This window comes from Ahaetulla prasina, chromosome 1 (genome assembly GCF_028640845.1).
Source record: "Ahaetulla prasina isolate Xishuangbanna chromosome 1, ASM2864084v1, whole genome shotgun sequence".
In the NCBI taxonomy this organism is placed as follows: domain Eukaryota; kingdom Metazoa; phylum Chordata; class Lepidosauria; order Squamata; family Colubridae; genus Ahaetulla; species Ahaetulla prasina.
The window spans coordinates 368,802,530-368,820,914 of record NC_080539.1 but is presented as its reverse complement, the minus strand read 5'-3'; the positions used below and the strand labels follow the sequence as shown (position 1 = coordinate 368,820,914).

General features: G+C 44.3%; 1 protein-coding gene across 1 annotated transcript in view; it reads right to left on the bottom strand.

The window, feature by feature from the left end:
- Window positions 1-10,046, bottom strand: part of SHC2 (SHC adaptor protein 2) — a 76,164-nt gene extending 66,118 nt beyond the window's left edge. Inside the window, exon 1 of the mRNA XM_058163280.1 lies at window positions 9,552-10,046. Coding sequence (XP_058019263.1) covers window positions 9,552-10,046 — 495 coding nt within the window. The remainder of the gene's footprint in view (window positions 1-9,551) is intronic.
- Between the last annotated feature and the right edge of the window lie 8,339 nt (window positions 10,047-18,385).

Here is an 18,385-nt window from a genome sequence, read left to right as displayed (position 1 = left end):
GTCACCATGTTTGGAGAACCTCTTTTACAGTTACTACTACTATATCTGCAGTATTGAGTTTCTTTCAGTTAAAATCTTATTTGTTTCTTTGTTTGTTGATTGGATTTCTACAATTGCCCATCTCACTAATACAGGTAGGTCTTAACTTACAATACTTTGTTTAGTGCAGGGGTCTCCAACCTTGGTCCCTTTAAGACTTGTGGACTTCAACTCCCAGAGTTCCTCAGCTTCGTTGGCTGAGGGACTCTGGGAGTTGAAGTCCACAAGTCTTAAAGGGACCAAGGTTGAAGACTCCTGGTTTAGTGAGTCCGTCTTAATATGCTATTCCTGGTGTGTGATGTTTTGTATACACACAGGGAAAAAAGCACTCTTGTAATCTTTGACTTTTTGGCTTGCTGTCAAACATCAGCCATAATACTAATGACTGTTTTGAACAATATGCAGGTTGTATTACACAAATGGTTATTTTATATGTGAAATTATGACTGAAATATTTCTGCACCCATATTGGTTCACACTGTCAGGAAGTTTCTCCTTAGTTTTAGGTTGCTTCTTTCTTTATTCAGTTTCCATCCATTGCTTCTTGTTTTGCCTTCTGGTGCTTTGGAAAACACATTGTCCTCCCCTTCTTTCTGGCAGCCCCTTAAAAGCCTTTTGCCTATCACACTCTTGGACAAAGCATGTGAGCCATTTCCTCCTTTCAGTGGTCCATAAAAGTGCATCTATACTATGTAGATAATAATGTTGAAAAAAGGTGAACAACATTTTTACAGAACTACAGATATGTGGAGGCTGGGTGTGACCAGGAATGGCTGGGTGGGGAGGGGCCGGGCGAGGCACCCCTTGATGTGAGTGACACTGAGTTGGCTACACCTACCCAGTCACATGACCATCAAGCCATGCCCACAAAATAAGCCACGAATTTAAGAACAGCAGCAAGGCTGTTGATTGGACAATATTGGAAGAAAAAAGAGTTACCTACAATAGAAGAATATATATTGAAAGTTACTAATTCGGCTGAGATGGCTAAAATCTCAGCTTTTTTGAAAGACAACACGCAGGATATTTAATTGAATGGGGAAAATGGATTGATTATTTACAAAACAGATATCAGATTAAGAAATATCAGATTGCCTTTGAATAATTAGGAATAATTATGTAATGGGGGGGTTGGGAAATGAAAAGATTTGGACGAGGTTAATTGGATTGGAAGGGAAAATTTTACTCTATGTTTGGTTTAACAATACCTATATGTATAACAATACCTTGTGATTGACCTGGGAAGCCAGGGTGGGGGAAGGGAGGGGGGAAGGGGGTTTTATGGGGGGAGGGGGGGAAAGGGGGGAAAATGTTTTTGCTTGTTAAAACTTTTTCAATTAAAAAAAAAAAGCCACGCCCACAGAACCGGTAGCCAAAAAAATTTAGAACCCACCCCTCTTAGTGACTGTTTGAATGTACAATGGTGCTGAAAAATGTGACTTATGAACCTTTTTCACACTTACAAACCGTTGCAATATCCCCCATGGTCACATGATCAAAATTTAGATGCTTGGCAACTGACTCACATTTATGACGGTTGCAGTGTCCCGGGGTCACGTGATAACCTTTTGCGACCTTCTGACAAGCAAAGTCAACGGGGAAACCAGATTCACTTAACAACCGTATTACTGACTCAACAACTGGAGTGATTCACTTAACAACTGCAGCAAGGAAGGTCTTAAAGTGAGGTAAAACTCCTTGATCAATTGTCTTCCTTAGCAACAGAAAAGTTGGACTCAGTTATGGTCATAAGTCAAGGGTTACCTGTACAGAGACTCTGGGCAATATAATGAAAGTTAAAAAGTGCAAAAAAACCCATTAAAATAGAATAAAAAGTTAAAAATTAAAATTAAAAACCGAAATGATGGGCAGCGTGGAGGTGAGAATTTTCTCTGTCCCATCAGCCACCCTCAAAATAACAGGCCCTTGTTTTTAGCATATACAGATAATTATTTCTCTCTTTTAAAAGGTACATTAATAGTGTGCGCGTGTGTTTTTATTTACATTTCTGAATCTCCCAGTCTTTTTATATTTTATGGTATTTAAAACAAAAGTGTATTTTCAAAAAAGTGATTGTCCATAAACGAACAGATAATTACTGTGGCTGTGCAATTATTGCCCGATATAACGTTCAGAAAGAACACAAGGTAGAGCATTTTAAGTGATTCTTATGTTATTAGAAAAAGATGTATCAATTCCTGAGTGTAATGCAGATGTTTTCACTATGATATTGTTTGCGAATAGAATAGAATAGAATAGAATAGAATAGAATAGAATAGAATAGAATAGAATAGAATAGAATAGAATTTTTTATTGGCCAAGTGTGATTGGACCCACAAGGAATTTGTCTTGGTGCATAGGCTCTCAGTGTACATAAAAGAAAAGATACCTTCATCAAGGTACAACACTTACAACACTTAATGATAGTCACTTAATGCAACCCAACACTTAATACAACCCAACAAGACAGACCCAGACTTCAGAGGATAATTAGACCTGCAGAAAAAATAATTGCTACCAACTTGCCTTCCATTGAGGACCTGTATACTGCACGAATCAAGAAGAGAGCCGTGAAAATATTTACAGATCCCTCACATCCTGGACATAAAATGTTTCAACTCCTACCCTCAAAACGACGCTATAGAGCACTGCACACCAGAACAACTAGACACAAGAACAGTTTTTTCCTGAAGGCCATCACTCTGCTAAACAAATAATTCCTTCAACACTGTCAAACTATTTACTAAATCTGCACTACTATTAATCTTCTCATCGTTCCCATCACCAATCTCCTTCCACTTATGACTGTATGACTGTAACTTTGTTGCGGGCAATCCTTATGATTTATATTGATATATTGACCATCAATTGTGTTGTAAATGTTGTACTTTGATGAAGGTATCTTTTCTTCTATGTACACTGAGAGCATATAGATAGAATTTTATTGGCCAAGTGTGATTGGACACACAAGGAATTTGTCTTGGTGCATATGCTCTCAGTGTACATAAAAGAAAAGATACGTTCATCAAGGTACAACATTTACAACACAATTGATGATCAATATATCAATATAAATCATAAGATTGCCAGCAACAAGTTATAGTCATACAGTCATAAGTGGAAAGAGATTGGTGATGGGAACTATGAGACGATTAATAGTAGTGCAGATTCAGTAAATAGTCTGACAGTGTTGAGGGAATCATTTGTTTAGCAGAGTGATGGCCTTCGGGAAAAAACTGTTCTTGTGTCTAGTTGTTCTGTTGTGCAGTGCTCTATAGCGTCGTTTTGAGGGTAGGAGTTGAAACAGTTTATGTCCAGGATGTGAGGGATCTGCAAATATTTTCACGGCCCTCTTCTTGATTCGTGCAGTATACAGGTCCTCAATGGAAGGCAAGTTGGTAGCAATTATTTTTTCTGCAGTTCTAATTATCCTCTGAAGTCTGTGTTTTTCTTGTTGGGTTGCAGAACCGAACCAGACAGTTATAGAGGTGCAAATGACAGACTCAATAATTCCTCTGTAGAATTGGATCAGCAGCTCCTTGGGCAGTTTGAGCTTACTGAGTTGGCGCAGAAAGAACATTCTTTGTTGTCCTTTTTTAATGATGTTTTTGATGTTAGCTGTCCATTTGAGATCTTGCGATATGATAGAACCCAGAAATTTGAAGGTTTCTACTGTTGATACTGTGTTGTCAAGTATTGTGAGAGGTGGAAGTATGGAAGGGTTTTCCTAAAGTCTACCACCATTTCTACGGTTTTGAGTGTGTTCAGTTCCAGATTGTTTTGGTTGCACCACAAGGCTAGTCGTTTGACCTCTCGTCTATATCGGATTCGTCATTGTCTCGAATGAGACCAATCACTGTTGTGTCATCTGCAAACTTCAGTAGCTTAACAGATGGATCATTGGAGATGCAGTCATTGGTATACAGAGAGAAGAGAAGTGGGGAGAGCACACAGCCTTGGGGGCCCCTGTGCTAATTGTACAGGTATTTGATGTGATCTTGCTTAGCTTCACCTGCTGCTTCCTGTTTGTTAGGAAGCTTGTGATCCACTTACAAGTCTGTTCCGGTACCTGTAGCTGGTTTAGCTTAGTTAGAAGAATGTCTGGAATGATGGTATTGAATGCTGAACTAAAGTCTACAAAAAGGACCCTTGCATAGGTCTTTGGAGACTCAAGATGTTGTAGGATGTAGTGCAGAGCCATATTAACAGCATCATCTGTTGATCTATTTGCTCGGTATGCAAATTGCAAGGGGTCTAACAGCGGATCCGTGATGGTTTTCAGGTAGGAAAGCACTAGCCTTTCAAAGGTTTTCATGACTACAGATGTTAAAGCAACTGGTCTGTAGTCATTCAGTTCCTTGATGGTGGGCTTCTTCGGCACTGGGATGATGGTAGAGCGTTTGAAGCAAGAAGAAACATAACACATCTCTAGTGATTTATTGAAAATATGGGTGAAGATGGGGGCCAATTGGTCAGCACAGACTTTTAAGCAAGAAGGAGTTATCTTGTCTGGGCCTGGAGCTTTTCCTGGCTTTTGTCTGTGAAATAGGTCCTGCACTTCCTTTTCTGTGATCACTAGGGGTTGTGAACCCAATGAAATGGGTTCAGTTGTAGGAGGCTTGGCTGTTGATGGTGTGTCTGAGATGGGGGTTGTGGAGATAGGTGGCTGTAGTTTCCTTTCAAACCTGCAGTAAAACTCATTCAGGTCATCTGCCAGTTGTTGATTACCTTCAGCCTGGGAAGGAGGTTTGCCATAGCCGGTGATAATTTTAAGAGTTTTCCACATGTTTGCTGGTTCATTTGCTGAAAACTGATTCTTTAGCTTTTCAAAGTAGCTTCTTTTTGCTGCTCTTATCTCCCTTGTTAGTGCATTTCTGGCCTGATTGTACAGCATTTTATCACCTTTTCGGTAGGCTTCCTCTTTGGAATGTCGTAGCTGCTTAAGTTTAGGTGTAAACCAAGGTTTGTTGTTACTGTGTATTCGCAAGTTCCTTGTAGGTACACATAGGTCTTCACAGAAGCTGACATATGATGTTACAGTATCTGTGAGTTCATCCAGGTCTGCAGAGGTATCTTTAAAAATATTCCAATCAGTGCAGTCAAAACATGCCTGGAATAATTATGGACTATACAGCTATAGAGACTAAATTGATTTTGAACTTAATAACAGTCGCAAGACTTTTGATTGCTCAGTATTGGAAGAAAGAAGAATTACCTACAATCGAAGAATGGACACTCAAAGTATCAAATCTGGCAGAGATGACAAAAATCTCCGCTTACTTGAAAGACTATACACTAGAAAAATATATTTTAGAATGGAAAATGTGGATTGATTATATTTAAAATAAGTATCAGATAAAAAAAAATATCGAATAGCATATGAGTAAATTTAGGAAATATTTTGTATTAGATATATTTTTGAAGGAGAGGGGAATTGAGAGTGTGACTAAGTGTGGTGTGACTAGAGATTATAATTTAGGAATTATTTTGGATTATGATTGTTAGTTTTGATACCCTGCATTTTGTTCTGGGAAGTCGGGGTGGGGGTGGGGGTAAGGGGAGGGAATTGGGGGGGGTTTGGTAGAGATGGAGTGATGGTTAATGTACAGGGATTATTGAAGAAATATAATTAATGTAGGGCCGGGTCTGCATAGTTACCATTTTAGAACGGTGAGGAGGGAGAAAAGAGAGAGTAGGAGGTAGGAAAGAGGAGAAGAGGAAGGAAGAGGGGTAGAAGAGGGAGAAGGAAGGTGTAGGGTGGAGGGAGGAGCGGATGTAGATAAGAAAAGGAGAGGAAGGTTTGGAAAGTAAAAGAAGGTAGAAGAGGGAAGAGTGTTAAAAAGGGTGGTGGTGACTGGGCAAGCCCGACTAATTGTATATAACTGTACATTGGATGAATTATTTGATATGATTGCAAAAATAAAACTTTTTATAAAAAAAAAAAAACATGCCTGTTATGCACCAAATATGCACCAAGACAAATTCCTTGTGTGTCCAATTACACTTGGCCAATAAAAAATTCTATTCTATTCTATTTTATTCTAGTCATAGGCTACAAATTTAACACTTAATGATACAACACTTAATGATAGTCATAGGCTACAAATAAGGAAACAATCAATATCAGTATAGATCGTAAGGATACAAGCAACAAAGATACAGTCATAAGTGGAAGGAGATAGGTGATGGGAACGATGAGAAGATTAATAGTACTGCAGATTTAGTAAATAGTTTGCCTATTTCAAACTATTTTTTATATTTATTTGATATTATATCAAATGTTTAAAACAAAGCAGTTTGGTTGTGATATCTATTTTTGCAGTCAAATCATCTGAAACGTAGTTCGCAGCCAAGTAAATTCACAAGAAAAGGGACCCATCTAAATCTCTCTCTCTACTTTTTCTGGAAAAAGACTGCGGAATATCTTCTCCAGAATCTTACAGTAAATTAATCTTAAATATTTACTTTGTTGGGGATTCAACCCATGTAAATAAATGGAGAAGTGAACACTTAGAATCTACTAGATTGGATGACGTATAATTCAACCGTCAACGCATGAACCTTCGATCTCCCCACTAGCCAATGGCCAACTCTGACCACAAATTTTGTTTTGTTTTGTTTTGCTGTTGTGATGTCAACGTATGCTGTGCGTGGAGGACTTCGCTGTCCAGCTGGTGAAGGAACCAGGAGCACTTCTTTCTTGAAATCTTATTGAACAAGGAATGATTGATCGTCTCTTCCTGAGCTAGGCCAGATGAAGAAGTGAAGAGACCTCTGAAGGTTTACTAGCCCAATTTAACTGTCAACATAAATTACCCTTAAATTAATTAAGAACAAGGGGTTAGCTGTGCAATTCCATCTGCTAATTGATTTAAAGATGTCCTTTCCAAGCGAGGCATGAGGAGACTGTGTTATTCAGAGACACGATTCTCTTTTATTCGGATTTTAGCCCTGCTTTCTGACCTTGCCTTTATGATTAATCAGAATACAGCTGGAAGGGACCTTGGAGGTCTTCTAGTCCAACCCTCTGCTCAAGCAGGAAACCCTATGCCAGGGGTCTCCAACCTTGGTCCCTTTAAGACTTGTGGATAGGGGCCGTGGATAGCTCAGGTTGTTAGGAGCCTGTTATTAGAACACAGTAGCCTGCAATTACTGCAGGTTCCAGCCCGGCCCAAGGTTGACTCAGCCTTCCATCCTTTATAAGGTAGGTAAAATGAGGACCCAGATTGTTGGGGGGGCAATAAGTTGACTTTGTAAATATACAAATAGAATGAGACTATTGCCTTATACACTGTATACACTTCTAGTCCAACCCTCTGCTCAAGCAGGAAACCCTATGCCAGGGGTCTCCAACCTTGGTCCCTTTAAGACTTGTGGACTTCAACTCCCAGAGTTCCTCAGCCAGCTTTGCTGGCTGAGGAACTCTGGGAGTTGAAGTCCACAAGTCTTAAAGGGACCAAGGTTGGAGACCCCTGTCCTATACCATTTGAGACAAGTGACTTTCCACTCTCTAGTTAAAAACCTCCAGCGATGACGCACCCACAACTTCTGGAGGCAAGTTGTTCCACTGGTTAATTGTCCTCACTTTTAGGAAGTTTCTCGTTGATTCCAGGTTGCTTCACTACTTGATTAGTTTATTTAACATCCATTGTTTCTTATCTGTTGCTTTGAAAAATAAATTGACCCCCCTCTTCTTTGTGGCAACCTCTCAGATACTAGAATACTGCTATCATGTCACCCTTAGTCCTTCTTTCCTCTAGACTAGTCCAACCCAAATCCTGCAACCGTTCTTCTTTAATCGTCTTAGTTCCTCTTTTCCTGTACTTTTTCCAAAGTTTCAACATCTTTTTTGTCATGTGGTGACCAAAACTGGATGCAGAATTCCAGGCGTGGCCTTACTAAGGACTTTATTTACAGTTTACAGAGTGGGACCTTGGAGATCATCTAGTCCAGGTGTCTCCAACCTTGGTCCCTTTAAGACTTGTGGACTTCAACTCCCAGAGTTCCTCAGCTTTGCTGGCTGAGGAACTCTGGGAGTTGAAGTCCACAAGTCTTAAAGGGACCAAGGTTGGAGACCCCTGGTATAGGGTTTCCTGCTTGAGCGGAGGGTTGGACTGGAAGACCTCCAAGATCCCTTCCATTCTAATTCTAATTCTTTCTCGCTTTCTTGCTCTTTCTCTCTCTCTTTTTTAGAATAGAACAGAATGGAATAACAGAGTTGGAAGGGACCTTGGAGGTCTTCTAGTCCAACCCTCTGCCTACACCACTTCAGAGAAACGGCTATCCAACCTCTTCTTAAAAACTTCTTCAAAAACAGCAAAGCTGGCTGAGGAACTCTGAGAGCTGAAGTCCACAAGTCTTAAAGGGACCAAGGTTGGAGACCCCTAGTAGAGGGTTTCCTGCTTGAGCAGAGGGTTGGACTAGAAGACCTCCAAGGTCCCTTCCAGCTCTGTTATTCCATTAATCATAAAGGCAAGGTCAGAAAGCAGGGCTAAAATCCGAATAAAAGAGAATCGTGTCTCTGAATTTTTGCAAAGCTGGCTGAGGAACTCTGGGAGTTGAAAGTCCACCAGTCTTAAAGGGACCAAGGTTGGAGACCCCTGATCTAGTCCAACCCACTGCTCATGCAGGAGACCTGTACCAGGGATTTGAACTGCCGACCTTTCTGATCAACAAGCTCAGTGTCTTAGCCACTGAGCCACGTAGCCAAGCTAAAGATCCTTTCACCTTCAAGGTTACCCAATATCATACACACACACACACATTCTAATTGGTCTCCCCAATCCTCCAATTTCCAAAATAACTCTTGAAGATGCAAAACGAGCGATCTTGAAATCCATAATTCAAAGAGAAACTGAGATAGGCTTCTTATGCAGGTTTCAGCACGATCAAAATCTATAGATTACCCACCCACCCCCTTACTTCTTAACACAATCTGCTCAAGATGATTGCAGGAAGGTTTATATTCCGCTTCTAATTCCGTTCCAGGCCAAAACACCAACTAAAACAATGACGGGATCATGAGATCCGAAAGAGCTCTGGAGTTGGAATCTGCTCAGAATATTCTAAATTTGAATATGCTGAGCGTATTCGTTCTATCCCCTCCTGCCTTTTAACCCCTGAGAAGAAATGTTCACATTTCAGGGGCACAACCGCGGAGGAAAAACTACATCCCAGATTGCCTCTGAGCGTCTGCAAAGAGCCATTTCCAAAGATCTCAAGGAGATGGGAGAAGGGAATCGCATCACCAAAAGCCCACTTGAATGATTAAGGTAGAAAGCAGTAGAATAATTACGCTAAATCAAAGCCCCAATGCTTCCCGTTTAGGGATTGACAGACAGGACTAGATTTGGGGCCATCTCTTCGGTAAACCGTTCCTTGCTAAATGTGGCAAGCCTACCCCAAAATCCGCAGAAACCCTCAAACCAGCGTCGAATAGACCCCAGGCCACACCAAGCCAAGATAGCTCAGCTGCTTCATTTTGATGACAGGAAAGACAAAAGGCTACTCACCCGGACGATGTAGGAGACGCCGGGGCCTAAAACTCTGTCATCGGGATGCAGCCAACCTTGGACCGGTTTGCTGATGAAACTCCCTTTCCGGCTCCACTCTTCCCCAGGGGCTCGAGGCCCCGGGGCCCGAGGCGTCTTCCTGCCCCCGGCCGTCCCTCCTCTCAGCCTGCTGCAGGGTGTGGCACAAACCGGTTCGCAAGCACTGAGGACAGCAGCCAGGCCTGACCCCGAGGCCGATGAGGGCACCGCGACGCCCTCGGCCTCTGCCAGGTTGCCGCTTTTGACCGATGCCGAGAGATCTTTGCTGGCACTGGACGGGCTGCGGCTGAGAAAGCCGGAAGGGCCGGAGAATTTCCATTGGGGCATCTTCGGGAGGAGGGTGCAAAAGGTGGTGACCACCTCCTGTTCCTCCCCCAGGGGAGATGGGGGGCTCGGGGGGGGCACAGGGGGAGCCGGGGAAGAGAGCGGGGTGGCCGCGGTGACCTTGCTGCTCATGGCTGGCTTCTCGGAGGGCGTCAGCGAGTAAGGATCATACTTGGATTCTGTCAGCTTGCCCTGCTCTGGATGGTCTGGCTAAGTGCTTTTAGAGTGCTCAGATGACTCTGCTCTGGCTTGCCTATCATCCCTGCCACAGCACATCAGTTGTCGTCTCCCACCACCACCACCCCCGCCTCCAGCTCCCCTCCCAAGCCTAGAAACAACCTCCCATCCCCACCGCCATCCCCTTGGGAAGATCAGTTCACACGATGATGTAATGGCACAGTGCTTTCTACAAACCCACCCACCCTGACCAACTGCTGCCCGCACTCGGATGGACCGACGCTGAGATCCTTTCTCCCCTGGGACGGCTGCCCATCTTCCTTGCAGAGAGGGTGTAGAGAGAGAGAGGGTGTGTGTGCCTATGGTGGTGGTGGGAAGGGATGGTGGGTGAGAATATGTAACAGGGAAAGAAGGAGAAGGAGAAATGCTATTTTGGTTTCGAGGAAACATTAAGAGGGAGGGAGGGAAGGAAACATGGATGGATGGTTAGAAGGAAGCAGTGAACGAAGGGAAGAAGGGAAGAGGAGAGGAAGGGAAGGGAAGGGAGGAAGGAAATAGGGAGGGAGGAAGGAGGGTGGGAAATAGGGAGGGAGGGAAATAGGAAGACGGGAGGGACGGAGAGAAGTAGGGAGAGAGGGAAGTAGGGAGGGAAATAGGAAGGGAGAGAAATAGGAAGGGATGAAGTAGAGAGGAGGAAGTAGGAAGGAGGAAGGGAGTAGGGAGGAAATAGGAAGAGGGAGGAGGAAGGGGAAGTAGGGAGAGAGGAAGTAGGAGGGAGAGAAATAGGAAGGGAGGAAGGAAGGAAGGAGGAGGAGGAAGTAGGGAGAGAAATAAGAAGGGGGAAGGGAGGAAGGGAAGGAGGGAGGGAGGGAAGTAGGGAGAGAGGGAAGTAGGGAGGGAGAGAAATAGGAAGGGGGAGGGAGGAAGGAAAGAAGAGAAGGAGGGAGGGAGGGAAGGAGGGAGAGAGGGAAGGAGGGAGGGAGAGAAATAGGAAGGGGGAGGGAGGAAAATAGGGAAGGAGGGAGAGAATTAGGATGGGAGGGAGGGAGGGAGGAAATTCAAATTGAGTATTAGGCTTTTAATTCATTTTTCTGCTGCCTTTATGCACTTTTTAACCCAGACAGCTTCCCATGAGCTTTACAAGTCAGGGTGACATTTACAAAACCACGCTCAGAGAAGGAAATCTAATAAGATATAAAAGGCTAAAGCCAAATTTAGATGAGAACCAAATTAGCCCACGTTCATCTTAACGATTTCAGGTGTCAAGGCCTGTCGCACATCTGGCACAATCATTCAGAAAGCAACAAAGCCAGCAGCCTTTTTGCATTTCCCCCCCCCCCAGCCTCCAGTAAGGAAATGCCACAAGCAATCTTTGCAATCTCAGCAGGCCCGCCCTCCCTTTCCTTCCCCACGGACCCTTTAAGACATGTGGACTTCAACTCCCAGAATTCCTCAGCCAGCCACGTCCGTCCTTCCTCCCTTCCTCCCTCCCTCCCTTCCTTCCATCTTTTCTCCCCCCCCCTCCTTCTTAAAGTTTCCTCAAAACCAAAATAGGGGAATTCTGGGAGTTGAAGTCCACATCAGAGGTGGGTTTCAGCAGGTTCTGACCAGTTCTGGAGTAGCGGAAATTTTGAGTAGTTCGGAGAACCGGTAGTAACAGCTGAAGAGGCTGTTAAAAAAAAATAATGCTTTAAAGCAGGGATCTCCAACCTTGGTCCCTTTAAGACTTGTGGACTTCAACTCCCAGAGTTCCTCAGCCAGCTTTGCATTGGTTCCGTCTCCCTGCGGCAGTGAGCGACAGTCTGAAAGTCTAGGCGGAGGATAAGATGTCTTGCTTTACAACTGCACGAGTTTATGATGGACATTCCGGTTTCAACTGTAGTCATAAATTGAGGACTACCTGTCAAGAGCCAGAAGTCAAGAGTCCAGGCAATTCAAATGACTATAAAGGTTTATTGCAAGCTTAAGCTCTCTAGAAGAATCTGAACTACTAACGGTCAAAGCTAATTGGTGGTAGATAAGGAATTCACAGTGGGCTGTGGACTTAGATATTTTGTGGGCATGAAAAAAATTGAGACTGATGATGTGCTTGACGCCTCCCTCAGGCTCAGTCTGGTCATCTACAATACCTGTACTACCGGACTCCCAGCAATATATAGGTGATTTACAATTGTTAAAACCAATGGTGAAATCTGAACAGGTTTGCTACCACTTTGCTGGCTGCACATGTGTGCTGCACGCCAAGCGCACACTGCGTGCACATGCACAGTACACGCCAAAAGGAGGCTCGGGAAGGTAAGTAGAACAGCGTGGAGGGATCAGCTGTGCCGCGTGATTTAGCTGCTTTCTAGCAAAGCTAAACCGTGCGGCACAGCTGATCAGTGGAAATACCAGTTTGGAGGAACTGGTAGCTTTTTAAACTACCGGTTCAACCAAACCGGTAGCTAACAACCAGTCCGCCCAAAACGGTAGCTTTTTTTTTTACTACCGGTTTGTCCGAACCAGAGCAAACCGGTAGCATTTCACCCCTGGTTAAAACATTAAAAAACAAAGGATAATAAAAAAAAAAACCTGCAAAACAGCATAGGAGAGAAGAACGGGGCGGGGGTGGGGGGGAATAAACCCAGATGGGAGGGAGGGAGGGAGGGAGGAAGACTACCTGATTTTCCTGATGTGTATGCAGGCAGGCCAGCATGTATGAAAACAGTGTCTTACAAGCCAGGGGCCCACTACGGCTTTACTCTGGATTTTGATTTAACTCAGATTTGGATTTTCTCTACATTTTGATTTTATCCAGATGAAGATTTGATGTGGGAGGGAGGAAGGAAAGCAGGGAAGGAGAGAGGGAAGAAAGAAATGAAGGGAGGGAGGGAGATGGGGAAGAAAGGAAAGAAAAATAGTGAAGAAGGAAGGAAGGAAGGAAAGAAGGAAGGAAGGAAGGAGAGAGAGAAGAAAGGAGAGAAGAAATTAAGGGAGGGGGGGAGAGAGGAAGGAAGAAGAGAGAAAAAAGGAAAGAAGAAATTAAGAGAGGAGGGAGGGAGGAAGGAAGGAACGAGAGAGAAGGAAGAAGAGAAAAAATTAAGGAAGGAGGGAGGAAGGAATGGAGGAAGATGAGTAAAGTGAAGAAGAAATTAAGGGAGGGAGGAGGCAGGGAGGAGGGAGGGAAGAAGAAAGAAGAGAGGAAAAAGGAAAAGAAATTAAGAGAGGAAGGAGGGATGGAGGAAGGAAAAAAGGAGAGAGAAGAAAGGAGAGAAGAAATTAATGGAGGAGGGAAGAAGGAATGGAGGGAGGGAGGGAGGGAGGAGGAAGAAGGGAGAAGAAAGGAAAGAAGAAATTAAGGGAGGAGGAAGGAGGAGGGAGGAGGGAAGAAGAAAGAAGAGAGGACAAAGGAAAGAAGAAATTAAGAGCCGAAGGAGGGGTGGAGGAAGGAAAAAAGGAGAGAGAAAAAAGGAGAGAAGAAATTAAGGGAGGAGGGAGGAAGGAATGGAGGGAGGGAGGGAGAAAGGGAGGAGGGAGGAGGAAGAAGGAGAAGAAAGAAGGAAGAAATTAAGGGAGGGAGGAGGGAGGGAGGAGGAAGAAGAAAGAAGAGAGAAAAAAGAAATTAAGGGAGGAGGAGGAAGAAGGAGAAGAAAGGAAAGAAGAAATTAAGGAGGAGGAATAAGGAATGGAGGGAGGGAGGGAGAAAGGGAGGGAGGGAGGAGGAAGAAGGGAGAAGAAAGGAAAGAAGAAATTAAGGGAGGGAGGAGGGAGGGAGGGGGAGGGAGGGAAGAAGAAAGAAGAGAGGAAAAAAGAAATTAAGGGAGGGAGGGAGGGAGGGAGGGAGGAAGGAAGGAAGGAAGGAAGGAAGGAAGGAAGGAAGGAAGGAAGGAAGCAAGCGTCAATCCTCTTCTCCAGACTTTCTAAAGCAGCCTCACCATCTGTTCTTCTCTAGCTCCTGGGGGGACATGAGACGTAATGCTTGATAATGAGATCGTGTTTCCCCTGTGAAGTGGTAACTGCGAAGCCATTCTCAGCCCTCCGCTCGGGAAGCCTTGCTCATCCTTCAATCACACCTTGCTTTGGCCACAAGGATGGCATAATTAGTGCGAAGCGGCTCTGGCTCCTCTTCGCCCACTAAAGACATTTTTCCACTGCAAAAGTGTTCATTAAAAGAGACGGGCCACAAGAAACGTTTCACTAACTCCTCCAACCTCTTCTTCCTAGCAGGCTCTGAATTATACTCGGGGGAGTAAAGATGCCACAGCCATTGTGAGAGGCCACCTGCTTTGAAGGTCAAGCAATATCAAATTCAGAATAGAGCTGGGAGGAACCTTAGAGGTCTTCTAGTCCAACCCTCTGCTCAAGCAGGAAACCTTATACCATTCCAGACAAAGGGCTGTCTAGTCTCTTCTTAAAAGCCTCCAAGTGATGGAGCACCCACAACTTCTGGAGGCAAGCTGTTCCATTGGTTAATTGTTCTTTAAAACATATTTATATGTATATTTATATTATTTTTTAAAGCAGGGGTCTCCAACCTTGGTCCCTTTAAGACTTGTGGACTTCAACTCCCAGAGCTTTGCTGGCTGAGGGACTCTGGGAGTTGAAGTCCACAAGTCTTAAAGGGACCAAGGTTGGAGACCCCTGTTTTAAAGACAAACAAACATATAATACATTTTTTCTGAACAGAGTATTGACCGCATCAAAATACATTACAGCTTATTTTCCCCAAATTTAATTCATATAATTCAATTTCTGCCATGATATTCCTTTTCTACTTTTCCCGTTTTCATCTCTATTTTATACTTCCCCATTGATTTTGTTCGTCAAAAGGTTACAAAAGGGGATCACATGATGTTGTGTCTCCCAGACTGCGGAGTGGGACAGATCACATGACCTTGGGGCACTGGATCAATGGTCATAAGTATGAGTCAGTTGTCAAGCATCTGAATTTTGATCACGTAATCCTGGGGATACTACAAAGGTCATAGGTGTGAAAAACAGCCATAAGTCACTTGTTCCAGTGCCCTTGTAACTTTGAACAGTCACTAAATGAACTGTTGTAAGTCAAGGACTATGTTCTGTTCCCCCATCTCACATAGGAAGACACACGAGCAAACGATGTCTACCAGTAATTTATTTTTACAAGCCGACCTGAATCCCTTTAGCAGTTAAAAGTTCTGGCAGCTACTTTCCAAATGCCTGCCAAGTTTCTTATCACCTCTAGAAACAGGAGTCAGCGTATCTGTAGTCCGTTGCGGAAGCAACCAAGAGTTCAAAGAGTAGTCAGAAGTCATCCACAAAGTCCAAGCCTTAATTCCGAAAAATATCCCATCCGAAGCTCATGATATGCAGTTTTTGTCCGTCACAGAGCCTGCAGAGCAACCCCACCCACTTTTATCCCCTGTGGGGCGTGGCTCAGTGACTCAGCAAGCTCTGGCCCTTCCACACCTTTTCCTTTGCTGCACACGCTTTTCCCTCCGACGCTGCCTGGGATCAAACAAGACTGATCTTCATCACTCCCTATTAGTGGGTGCTCCGACATGCTTTCCTCCTGGCCTTCAGCTGGAACCTGAGGCGTTGCCAGAAAGGAGGGTCCTGGAGAGGGAGGCCTTGTCAGCTCCTCCCCATCACTTTCAGAGTCATCTTCCTCCGTGAGGACAGGCTTGGGAGCTGGAGTCACAACAGACTACCTGTACATGCTAGTTGCCAAATGCCTGAATTTTGATCACGGGGAACTGATCAGTGGTGAAATCCAATGTTATTTACTACCGGTTCTGTGGGCATAGCTTGGTGGGCGTGGTGTGGCTTGGTGGGCGTGGCAGGGGAAGGATACTACAAAATCCCCATTCCCTCCCCATTCCTGGGGGAAGGATATTGCAAAATCCCCATTCCCTCCCCATTCCTGGGGGAAGGATATTGCAAAATCCCCATTCCCTCCCCATTCCTGGGGGAAGGATATTGCAAATACCCCATTCCCTCCCCACTCCTGGAAGAAGGATATTGCAAAATCTCCATTCCCTCCCCATTCCTGGGGGAAGGATACTGCAAAATCCCCATTCCCTCCCCACTCCTGGAAGAAGGATATTGCAAAATCTCCATTCCCTCCCCATTCCTGGGGGAAGGATATTGCAAAATCCCCATTCCCTCCCCACTCCTGAAAGAAGGATATTGCAAAATCTCCATTCTCTCCCCATTCCTGGAGGAAGGATATTGCAAAATCTCCATTCCCACTCCACTCCTGGGCGAAGGATATTGCAAAATCCCCATTCCCTCCCCACTCTTGCGGGAAGGATACTGCAAAATCCCCATTCCCTCCCGACTCCTGGGGGAAGGATATTGTAAAATCTCCATTCCCACTCCACTCCTGGGTGAAGGATCTTGCAAAATCCCCATTCCCTCCCCAGTCCTGGGGGAAGGATACTGCAAAATCCCCATTCCCTCCCCATTCCTGGGGGAAGGATATTGCAAAATCCCCATTCCCTCCCCATTCCTGGGGGAAGGATATTGCAAAATCCCCATTCCCTCCCCACTCCTGAAAGAAGGATATTGCAAAATCTCCATTCTCTCCCCATTCCTGGAGGAAGGATATTGCAAAATCTCCATTCCCACTCCACTCCTGGGCGAAGGATATTGCAAAATCCCCATTCCCTCCCCACTCTTGCGGGAAGGATACTGCAAAATCCCCATTCCCTCCCGACTCCTGGGGGAAAGATATTGCAAATCTCCATTCCTACCCCACTCTGGGGCCAGCCAGACGTGGTGTATTTGCCGGTTCTCTGAACTACTCAAAATTTCCGCTACCGGTTCTCTAGAACCTGTCAGAACCTGCTGGATTTCACCCTTGGAACTGATCATAAATCATTTTTTCAGTGTTGCTGTAACTTAAAACGGTCACTAAATGACTGTTTGGAAGTCGAGGACTACCTACCCACCCCCTCCAGAGATCCAGTGAGTGTGATCCTGTTGTTCTTTTGTCAAGCATTAAAAATCGGTTGTTTCCCTAAGATTTGGGGCTGGAAAATTAAGTGGTTCCCATTGGTTTGTTGGTTGGTATGTTTAGATCCGGCTGTTGTGCCTCGCCTGCCCCACTCTCCACAGCCGGGCCCCTCTCATCTCCTGTTATCTCAGCCAGGGACTGATAGTGCAGACAAATGGCCTGGCATGCCTCCAGCCCCCAGTCCTGGCACCATACCCGGACAGACCGAGCAAATAAACCCCTCCCCCACAGCCTGTGAACATGAGGAGCCTGAAGCCAGTCACGAGCTGGAACTGCCAGCAGCTGGAGGGTGGACGGATCCCCGCTTCCGGAGAATGGAGAGGCGACGTCAGCAAAAGGAAGGGAGGGGCAGGCCTGGATAAGTGCTGAGTCATGGAGCCACACCCCATGGCCTATATAAAGGATCTGCTTTCTGGCATTCTCTGAGTCAGGCAAAGTCTAACTTGGATTGCTGAAGTCACATCTTGGACTCCTGCCTGCCCTGAGAACTCTGACAGGACTTTGGCAAAGCTGCAGAGGCTTCGTGGCCACGCTTGATACAGACTTCCCCGACCCGGCCGTCAGAGGAGGAGTGGGACACGACACCGGCTTTCAGACTAGAAATGGATTGGTTTTAGTCACTGAATGTAAATTACACTGGTTGCTCTAAGCCTTTTATTTTGCATTTTGTCTGTTCGGCTTTAGCCCTTCGTGCGCTAACTGGAGTCCTGCACAAGTGAAAGAGGCAGCTGCGTTTTAAATATTTATATTTAAATAAACAAACCCATGGTCTTTTGTTCACTTGTGTCTCAGCCTTAGCCAGTTAATGCATAAATCATTTTCAAAGCTGCTAAGGCAAATGGGAATACAGAAAGCATAATGGCTTAAAGGGAGCTGCATTTTCTAGTCCATAAAATGCACACACAAATACAATCTAGCAACAAAGAGAACAAAAACATCAGAGAACAAGTTGCAGACCTTTTAACATTGCTTGGGTAAACAAGTTCCTCATTTTACAACGGCACAATACAAATCTGACAGCAAAAAACAAACAAATCACGTAACCCAGTTTCATGCTTATCTAAATAAACATAATTGAAAAGAATATTATCATTATGGTGCTTAAGCACCGAACAGAAAAAAACATGTTAAGAAGGCACATTAAAAACCAAGGCAGCTGTTACCCAGCCTAAGGGAATAGGGAAACCCAAAGAGGTAAATGTATATAATAATAATAATAACAATAACAATAATAACAACAACAACAACAACAACAATAATAATAATAATAATAATAATAATAATAATAATAATACTGTAAATAAATTAGACTTTATAA